This window comes from Orbicella faveolata, unplaced genomic scaffold, assembly GCF_042242905.1.
Source record: "Orbicella faveolata isolate gen_17 unplaced genomic scaffold, um_ofav_v1 contig_25, whole genome shotgun sequence".
Lineage (NCBI taxonomy): Eukaryota > Metazoa > Cnidaria > Anthozoa > Scleractinia > Merulinidae > Orbicella > Orbicella faveolata.
Genome location: NW_028301553.1, coordinates 22,984,397 through 22,995,092, shown reverse-complemented (window position 1 = coordinate 22,995,092; position 10,696 = coordinate 22,984,397). Strand labels below are relative to the sequence as shown.

Genomic DNA, 10,696 nt, shown 5'->3' with positions numbered 1-10,696 from the left:
CCCATCCTGCCATTTCCACCCACCCCACCCATGAGATGTGTGGAGGGAAAGACCTCAGCACATGGAAAGAACTTCCCTACTAGCTCTTTTCGAATAGTGCGGGGGGTTTCTTTCCGTTCCCTTCAAGATTGCTGGTACTAGCAGAGGTGAAGGAGGCAAGGCCAAGAGCTTAGGTTCACTGCCCAATGACGCGACAATCTGAACAGAGGCAGATGTTGGCCAAACCGCCAGCGTGATCGTAACAGTCATTCGTAAGTCCGCCTTGGGATTTAAACCCTCGCTTAGCGCTCCACTGCTCCAACCAGCTAAGCCAACCAATATGCTAATGAGGTTATTTCACTTAATTCGCGGGTACCTGCACTGAGTGCAAAGTTTGCCTTTTTTCTTGTTTGAACTTTGTTTGTTGTTTATTTTATTTAACAAAATTTCTCTCCCTTATTTCAAGTTTTTTGCATCGAGCAAACCTGAACAAATTGAGCCTCAGCACTTTCATCAACATAAGCAAACTGGACTCTAAATTGTAATGTATCATGTTTGTATTTATACCCAACAAACACAACAATAACAAATAATATATAGATTTAGCCAAGCCTAAACGCGGAGCTCCTGGTCCGGGTTGTTCAAAGCCCGATTAAGCTAACCCAAGATAGGCGAGAATTTTAATTTGAGTTTTGAAACTTTACGGTGGAGTTTTCCATTTCTGTTGCTTGGCCTTCTGTTTTGAGTTTCAATTATCTCAAGGTCCTCAAAATACATAAAAAGCAGTGGAAAACATTTGTATACAAGAAAATTTATACATCGGTTAACTTTTATAACCTTGGGTTAGCGTTAACAGACTTCTGAACAACCCAGCCAGCAAGTTAAGCTGACATGAGCCCGCGATCTAATAAAAAACTAGCACTTGGTCAGCGGTTAACTTCAAAAAACACGTGACCTCGATGAGCTCTAAACTTGAGCCCGCGATATGGTTACATCATACTGGTCAGCGGATACCTTGTTTTGACACATGTCAATTGACCATAACATGGATATCAAAGAGTAACGCTACAAACCGATAGTGCATGTCTCTGTCAACCTGTTAGCTGGAGTATGGCCGCCATGTTGAGCAACTCCGCCGCCGCCGCCGCCGTCGTCGTCGTCGCGCGTACGCGCCCACGAGCAATACCGCTAGCCATGAGAACCATGAGAAAATCCATTCCTGGGTTTCTTTTTCTTTCCCATATAAGTATGGGGGTCCGCTTGGCGGCCCTTCGGGCCGCCGGAGCTCCGCTAAAAATGTGTTTTCACTTGCCGAGTGTTCAGTTGAGGATTAAGGACGTTAAGCTAGAAATTCAAATCCTGCGGCCAAGATAATCGGTTACGGATCGAAAGGGAGCAGAAATGGAAAGCAGGAGCTGGAAAACCAGCGATTCTCGGTCGGTTAAGATAAACTTTGGAACCTTGGGAGAAAGCGAATGGGAAGAAGAGCTATCGACGGCTGCCATGAGGCAATTTTGACGAGATTAGACCATTTTTGTGGAATTTACGGAGCTTTGAGTGCGGGCCGTAAGGCCAGTGGGTCGCCCGCCTTTCTTTTTGTTTTTAGGGGAAGCAAACCGCCAGAAAGTAAAACTCGCCTAAATGGCTCTAAACCACCTCCAGGAACCCAGAGACATCAAAATAACGCAATGCAAACATAAGTTAAGCCATTTTATTCAAATTATTTTCTACACGTAGCATTCGAGTAACTTTCGAAGCATTCTCATACATTGTCTTATAAACGGCTAAAATTGTAACGCAATCGCCAACAGCATGACGTCACGTATTAATCGTATTCAACGTCTGGGCCGCCTGTGATTTGCTTAGCCAAAATAACTAAACTCTAAATATTAGTGTGAGAATGGATAGATGTACAGTAAAGCTTTTGAAGTCGTTCAATACATTCGCAATTCGTGTTTTATCAAGTCCTAAAACACTCGGCTGCGTCTCGTGTTTTAAACTTGATAAAACACTCCTGCTCATTTATTAAACATTACTTAAGCTATCTTGCACCCCTCCTATGGAGTAAAATAAGCCCATTTGACATAGAAAGTTCAACATTGAACAGTTTTAAACAAAGCATTAAGAAAAGAGTTGACTCTTCTGTTAGAAGACTGCAGGAATTGCGACTTACGTTTTTGACTCGCTTAGTCTAGGCTTAAACGTAAAAACGTTCATGTTTTTACTTATCCTAGACTGATAAAAACTGGAATCCCAAGGACATTGAAATTTTCCTCTGTGCGATGCATAATATACCTGTATGTGGATCTCTCAATAATTATGTATGAGTATATTATATTAACTTGTTTGAAAGTTTTTGGAAAACGATCTGTTCACCATTCACTTTGATGGATATGACGATGTTTCCACCGCTAACAGCGGGACTTTTTTTACGTCTTTCTTAGCAATCCCAACGAAGCCGTCACCGACGCCGTTGAAGTGGAACGTCCCACGAATATTAATGATAAACCGACAGTCGACGCTCTGTTGGCTTCAGGATTCACCAAACTACCGCAAAAGCACAAGGATTATTTGCACCTTATACCCTGCCCCGTGGGAACATTTTCCAACTCTTCTTCCCAGGGAGCTGAAGGATGTATACCATGTCCACCCGGTATTTGTATTAAGTTTCGTTTTATATTTACCAAATAGATTCAATTTGGCAGCCCGTGTGCACTCTAATTACGAATGGACGAGGTCAAAACGTGTTGAGAACAAAGAAGTACGCTACGAACTACAGCCGAGTATCATGACAGATTTTCTTACCACGTTTTGACGTCCTCCGTGCGTTATCACAGTACACACGCTCTGACAAATGGAATCTATTTGTTTTGGATATCGTTTTTTCTACTTTCGTCTGCTTACGACGTAATCCGTTCATATATACTTTAATCGCAAACTCAAACCTGAGGTTCACACCCTCCATTGTATTTTCATAGCCAATAATTTTCATCTGGAGCAGTTTTATCATCCAAAATATGTTTTCTCATTCAGCTATGGCATGGGGACAAGACACGCATACCTCAAAAAACAAAACACAAAAGAAAAACAAAGAAAACAAAAGGAAAGATTATTCCACACAGGGCTTTTCTAAGTCTTGTAATTGGAATGAGTACAACTTAAATCCTTTGACGAGCATCCATGAACCCGGGTTCAAATCCCGCTCTAGCCACAAGCTTGGGTTGTTCTGGGGTTGTTCCTGGTTGAACTCTTCGGTCATTCTTATAAATAGCCGAATGGTTTGCCTCCGGCCAGTTGGGATTCTTATCATGTTATGATTATTTGAATTATCTGCTCGGCCCCACTGGCCTTTGTTTGCAATAAATACTTCCGAGGGTAGATAATGGTCATTTTTTTCACAAGCAAGAACATTGCTAAGTGGGATTGAGGGCTTCATGTCTGCTACAATTATCCTCGAAATAAACTTAAGCCAAGTAAATGCCAAGCGTCTTGTGGAATCGTGTCAATGAAGGCCGAAGAAGTAACCCAGTTTATTGAAAATTACCCCATTTACCTTTTTTCAGGAGGCTACTACTCCGACGCTGCAGGCTTTGTGAGTACAGGCTGCAGGAAATGTCCAAACGGTTCCTTTGTTGCATTTCATAAAGCACCTGGGACACAAGTACAAGATTGCAAGACTTGCCCTCTAGGTAAACCCCTTTTTCTAAACATTTTAAACCTAGGAGTCATATAAGGTGGTGAGTGTAGTCCTGAGAAGGAATGTTTATGGTGACATTGTCTAACGTTGTCACAGCTTGAGCCGGAAGAAGACATCATTACACGAGTCATCTAACGCAAGTCTCTGACCACTGACCTTATTCAAGGGCACTGACCCAACGAGCCAAGTCAAGCAAAAGCTGTAAAAAGGCATTATTGAGTTCCTTATGGTGTTTGAAGCATGTTTAAAGTGATGTCTCCGTTAGCTAAACGAATTTGATCTGTTCGGATTCCTTAGCTGAAATTTTAATGGCCCGAAAATTTTAGGGAACAAAATCTTTTTTTGGGACGTTGCTAGCAAAAGTGAACTTTCCACGAACTTTTTAGGAAACTGCTTGCTTTCCGAAAATGCTAGCTGACGTTTTTGACTGCCACAAACAGCAAACATGTCCCTTTTCAAAAAGATAGGGGCTATTATTTTCCCATTGTGAATCTTTTAAGCCACGTTTCAGTTACAAAAATCCGAGTGCACTCTTAGATTGACCCCGAAAACTTAAGGCGAACTACCCTCCACCGAACGGATATCAATCGAAACTTGTCGCTGGGTGCCCCCTGCTTATTGTTCACTGAATACATGATACTGTTGATCGCCAGTCAGGTAATTAGTGTTGTCATTGAATTTGTAGACAATAAGTCGTGATTGGCGCCCTTCGATCCGGCTTCTGTTAGTCAAATGTGCGTGGGTTCGTGGTTGATCAGAATTAGTCGGTTCTGTTTATAGTTTGCCTCTAATAAGTATTTTGTGGCGGTGAGGAAGTTGTTCGGGATTGCTGTCTGAAGCAATATCATTATGACGTCTTTCACCAATAGGGTTGATATTCAGAGAATGTATACCATAACAGTATGACAAATCTTTTGTCTCAAGTGATCACCAGTTCAATTTCGCACAGAACTTCAGACACATCACCAGGTCCCGCGTTTCCATTGGACAAGGAGAATTTCCAGACCTCATGTCCTCCCATGAAAAAGCGCCCCTGTCCCACAGCGGTCAGACGCTCCACAATCTAAGCCTCTGGGCAACACACATGTCGTTAATAAAACTGAAGAGTAATTTTTTTTTTTAATTCAAACGTTGGGCGCCACGAAAACGCGAATACCAGTACGACACCATAACCTTTCATTGTTGATTATTGCCATATAATATTTTAGAAGACATCAGATTAATGGCTGGAAATTTTGAAAGCCATCCCAGGTACCGGTTTCTGCAGCCCAGAGGCTAGAGTTCGAACGAGTCTTAGAGGCATGACGGTTGCGAATGCGAAACGTTAACCAAACGTTTGAAGAGACAAACCAAAATTAACACGTTTTTCTTATTCAATAATCGATAGGGACGCAGACGGACTTCTTCGCTGGATTACGTGCCTGCCCATGCTTGGAAGGCTACTATCGAAATCATATGTTCGGGAGATGCGAAAAATGTGGACTCGAACTAAAATGCCAAGACGAGTACGCAGCTTTGAATCCTGGTTATTGGTGGAGATGGAGAAACAAGACAAGCAAAGATCGCTACAGAATTTATATAGCCAACCTCGTAGCAGCATCGCCAGCATTAGGCCAGGATGATGTGCAATACCCGTTTGCATTACCAACCCCTTATCAGTGCCCAGAGAAAGAGTCTTGTGAGGGTGGCATAGATTCCACTTGTAAGGATGGTTACACAGGCCCGCTCTGTAGTGTATGCCAGCAAGGGTACTATAAACAACTCCATAAGTGCACCAAATGTCCATCAAAGGCGTGGACGGCTGGACAGCTGGCAATCATATTTGCTGTTTTCTTGGTGATCACCGCTTTTTGTGTGTGGACCAGCAAAAGGAAGAAACAGGGAAGAGAAGACCAGCCATCCGTTATAGACATGTTTTTATCCAAAATCAAGATCGCAATTGGCTTTTACCAAGTCACTTATGGTTGTTTGGAAGCGTTCTCGTACATAAAATGGCCTGAGTCCCTACAAACCATAGGTTATTATTCAGGCGTACTCCAATTTAACGTTCTTCAGATGGCGCCTGTGCACTGCCTTTTTCCTAGCATGAAAGCGGATGCCTTTGCAAACTTGTTTGCAATAATGGCAATAAATGCTATTATTATTGTCATTTCAGGCGTAATTTATGCAGTGCGCAAAGCGATCATATTAAGACAAGGCACTCTGGAAGAGAAGTGGGATAAAATCGCACAGCTGAAAGAAGCCGTATGCAAGAATTTATTTTTCTTGTTGTATGTCACCTACTTGAGCACGTGTTCCAAGACAGCTACTGTCCTGCCACTTGCCTGTAGGGAGCTTTGCCAAGACGTGAGAGAAGAGATCTGTGCGAAGTACGTAAAGTCAGACTATAGCATACGTTGTGATGATCACCGGTACAAAAAGCTGGTTATGGTGGCGTTCCTTTCCACGGTCTATGTACTTGCCCTTCCTATCACTGCATTCGTCACTCTCTGGAAGCAGCGAAGGACAATAATTGATACAGAAAACGGCGAGAAATCTGACAATCCAAGTTCTAGCAGCGAAATTATCAAAGCGATGCATTTCCTCTACGAAAACTACAAGGCTTCCTCGTGGTATTGGGAATTAGTAGAGATGTCTCGTAAAGTCATCGTTACATCTGGGCTCATTCTTGTGGGACAAGAAAGCAGGTCCTACATTGGCTTGGCATGGGTCATCGCTGGCATGTATGGTGTCCTTTTTGCTTGGAATTGCCCAATAAAAGACGCGTTTGAAAACCAATTAATGACCACGTCCCTTGCTGTTACTGTTTTTAACCTGGGTGTTGGGGCTGTTAGCAAAATCCCTGCAGAGCAGCTTCCCTCTTCGACTGATTCCGACCTGGACACAGTGACTCTCAACATCTTAGTTATTGGCGCAAATACATTGGTCATTGGTCTCCTTGCCTGTAAGATTTATTCATCTTTAAAGATATACAGTATACTCAAATGATCTAAACCGTTTCTCCAGATTCGCTTTTGTGCGCAACCAACCTACTAATCAATGGAACATTAATACGTTTAATGGAACATTAATTAATGGTGCATGAAAAAAAAATATCCAGAACGAAAGCTTGACATATGGCATAACAGGCAGGTGATTTCCAAACTTTTCGAGAAAGTCCAAAAGAAGTCGTAAATTTATCCATCAGAAGACAACAGCACCAACAAGGATTCGGATGTCACAATCTCCGGCATCATACTGGAACTGTTAACGCACTGATCGCGATAAAAGTATCATTTTTGAAAAGTGGAGACTTAAATTCCATTAAATGAATAGTGATCCAACGATGCCAAAAAAGCATAAAATCCAATATTTCAAAAATCGAAACAAAGAAAACAAGTTATTGTTTTCTTCAAGTTTAAAGGAATGATCTGGCATGGCACTTGTACCAGGCATGGTAGTCATGGTGATTTTTATGGTTTGGAGGTCAAATTAACACCAAGGACCGTCAAGTACCATTGCTCATGACTAAAGTGTGCCTAAAACACCAAAACAAATATATCAAGCTATTTTCTCAAAGGGGAAGCAGATCGTAACCTCTGTTTGGCTATTCCACAGCTCAAGAGTAAAACTTAGAAAAGTTGGCCCATTTTTTCAAGCTACAATCCTTTTCAATCCTTGGCATCCTTGGCCAAAAAGACTTATTTATAGTTTTGCTACATTGCGAAACAATTTTTAACAAAACGGAACTATTATGTTTGGGTTTAGTTAACTTCCAATATCTTTTTCAGTATTTTAAAGCAATATTAAATCTTGTCACATGCTCCTTTTAAGGCATAAAATGTATCGTAAATCTTTTGTCTGTTATTTTTTTAGTCCAGTACGTTGCGCACATATATGGTTTTCTCCGAGAATGGCGCAAAAATCCTCAGTGGTCGTTTTCTTGCTGTCTGGCCTTAATTCTTCCTCTCATCAGTTTGCCTGGGGATATCAGTGGTTTAGCTGAAACAAACCTAACAAACAACCAGTTAGATACTGGAAAAGTTGACCTGCCAACGGTCACAGCCGCTGTGCAGGACAGCGGGGCTGTTGATGTCACTCTTGAAGGAAACGAAGACGATGATGTGTCAACGAATGCCAACGCCGACGGTAGTAGTAAGGAGCAGTTACAATCTGGGGAAAAAGAAAGGCCCGTCAATGTCGCTCCGGTAAAAGTTAATGGGAAACTGGGAGCCATTCTAGGAAAAGGAAATTGTGGACACGATCTTGAAACGACGAAAACTCTGGACGGCAGTGTCTCTCAATCAAAAACTGTAGAAATTGAGGTAGTTGATGCCACAACGAAATATGGAAGGGTGGGCGTTTACGATCCAGTAGAGCTGAAGTCGAGCCATAAATACCCTGGCGCCAGGAAAATCTCGAAAAAGTGTCACCAAGGGACACAAACAGAGCTACTGACGTCTTCTCCCACACTGATCTGATGGTTTATGAGACAGTGATTGAGACGGAATTCTAAACCTTTGTGACATCACTCTAATATACCTTAGGTCGTAAAATTCTGGTCGTTTAATATAATAAGCTGAGGTTAGTATATCCCTTGTAAAGAAAATTCAAATACAATTTGAAATTCATTAGGCTCGAAAGTTTTAGTTTGGTTACCGATCTTCAGATGAACCTGTTGAATACAGTGTAGATCACATTATCACAGAAGCTCCACCCGATTTTGATGGAGGTAGGGATTAGAAGTTATCATTGCTATACAGGATCTACCGGCTCACGTGCTCTTGCTAACTATAATTGCCTTTTCTTCTCAAAGACCGTTAACGTCAGTTTCTTTTTCGACAGGTTTCTCGTGATCTGCAAAGTAAAAGTCATGCCGCAAAAGATTGGAGTTTCAAAGACAGTTACCATTTATAAAATATTTCTGCGATATTAAGATTTTGGCAGTACTTAGTCGTTTTTTTTTTAAGCGAACCAGAAGCAACTTTTAAGAGGTGTCCTCCATTTTACCGATATTTATCAACTTCAGTTTGCACCAAAAACTTGTACGTGCTGTTCAGAAATGTAGTATTAGTGTTAGTATTTCTTTAATGTGACATGAAGACATCAGAATTTTAACATCCATCTCAATCGCATTTATCATGTCCAAGTAACTGTTAGACTTGCTGCCACCCATGGAAACGCTTCTCTAAAATTTGTGAAACGTTACAAAGCAAGTGAAGAAATTTAGGAACTTAGACTATACACAAGTAATTTTGTAGATGTAAATATTAAGCAAGAATAACAAAAAATTATCAAACGAAATGTATCAAACGAGTTCTGTTACTAAATTAAGTCAAACTATACGTAAAATGCAGTTAAAAGTACAAGAAGTCTCATGTGTCTCGCATAAACTACACTGAAAGTTTTGAAAAAGCGCTTCTAAAACCGCGAACATTTTCACTGTCAGTTCCTGACTTAACGAACGGACTGGAGAACGTACTGTAAAGCAGTGGAGCAACGTTGTCGAAAGCCAAATTGCTTATCATAGCAATGTGTTTTGTGGTTGTGACAAAGCTTTTCGGTTATGAATATTTTGAACATTGTTAGCGGAAGGCGGGTTGTCAATTTTAGCGGCAGCAGGGAATTCTATTTGCGTGATCAGTGCACCGATATGGCATATATCGCGATTTCAGCGATTTCAATGCATCCCGTCTTTCAACCCATAACCACAAAGGAAGCAAGCAACACATCATCCACCATGAAAATAAGGTAGGGTTTTGACGATATGGGCACTGTTTACAGAGCAGGATGAGAAATTTTTGCGTTTAAAAATATAACACATTGCTTAATCCGAGATCGTTTAAAAATCGAGTGGAAACCGATGACCGTTTGAGCTCAAGAATTCCGCTAGCCGATACAGAAATGGTGCATAGAAATTCCTGACTACAAAGACACTTGATCTAAAAATGCAAATCAAGTAACTAATCATTGGCCTTACAACATCCGAGCACATGTTTTAAAAATGTTCAAAATCCATCAAATATGATAGGTCTAAATGCATCGCGTGATGGAATATGCCCCAGCAAAAACTTCGGAATATCCGGTATTGTAATCCATCAACAATTTTCGCTCGCACGCGATTGGTCTAAACGTATCACGTGACTGAATATTCCCCAACTAAAACTGGGGAATATCCGGTGATATTCCCCAAATGCCCATTGCGAAAACTATTTGAAAGATAATAAATACAATAGTCTCCATTTGGCTTTAAAAGTATGCTCGGATATTTGCCCTTGGACATTATCAGTTCCTCGAAGCTCACAGTTTTCCGAGAGCAAAGCTCGAGGAAAACTGTGAGCTGTGAGCATTATCTGTTCGCTTCTCGGAACAGATAATGTCCGCGGACAAATATCCGAGCATAATTTCCCACCAAATGGAGAATATTGTTTATATACAAACTCTCGCGCCCCAAGCTAAAATACGTCACAGAATGATATTCAAGATGAAAACGAGGACGGGAAATACGTCGGTGTTGTTGTTCTTGTTGATGATGTTGATGACGATGATGATGGTGACGCTACTGGTGATGACGGTGACGGTCTCGGTGACAGTGGTAGTAACGGTGATGGTAAAGGTGATGGTGATGTTGACGGTGATGGTGGTGGTGGTGACGGTGATGGTGATGGTAACGGTGATGGCGGTGGTGGTGGTAACGATGATGGTCAAGGAGATGGTGATTGTGACGGTGATGGTGGTGGTGGTGGTGGTGGTGGTGGTGGTAATGGTGATAGTGGTGGTGATGGTGACGGTGATGGTGATGGTGATGGTGGTGGCGATCACCACGACAGTGAAAATGACGACGAAAAGTTGGACAAGAAAAATGCTGTGGTGATGGTGACGGCGGTGATAACGGTGATGGCGAACGAGATAGTGATGGTGATGTATCGCGCTGAACTCGCGTTTCCCAGCCACAACCACAAACATCCATGGATCAGTGTCATGGATAAACAGCAGTATGATCGCTGACCAAGTGAAAGACAGGCATTAGTCAAAACACAA

At 41.7% G+C, this 10,696-nt stretch overlaps 1 protein-coding gene across 1 annotated transcript; it reads left to right on the top strand.

Moving 5' to 3' along the window:
- The first annotated feature begins 412 nt into the window (after positions 1 to 412).
- On the top strand, positions 413 to 8,939 carry LOC149109518 (cysteine repeat modular protein A-like). The gene is made up of 6 exons (XM_089294307.1): positions 413 to 520; positions 2,214 to 2,276; positions 2,424 to 2,632; positions 3,543 to 3,668; positions 5,064 to 6,620; positions 7,532 to 8,939. Exons 5-6 carry the CDS (start codon positions 5,132 to 5,134, stop codon positions 8,134 to 8,136), a joined length of 2,094 nt encoding a protein of 697 aa, XP_089150433.1. The 5' UTR covers positions 413 to 520; positions 2,214 to 2,276; positions 2,424 to 2,632; positions 3,543 to 3,668; positions 5,064 to 5,131; the 3' UTR covers positions 8,137 to 8,939.
- Positions 8,940 to 10,696: the final 1,757 nt, after the last annotated feature.

Bases quoted from the DNA above. Each gene is read 5' to 3' on its own strand.
- LOC149109518 (XM_089294307.1), top strand. From the start codon at position 5,132: ATGTTCGGGAGATGCGAAAAATGTGGACTCGAACTAAAATGCCAAGAC. The intron at 6,621-7,531 runs GTAAGATTTATT...TTATTTTTTTAG, and splicing joins GGTCATTGGTCTCCTTGCCT to TCCAGTACGTTGCGCACATA.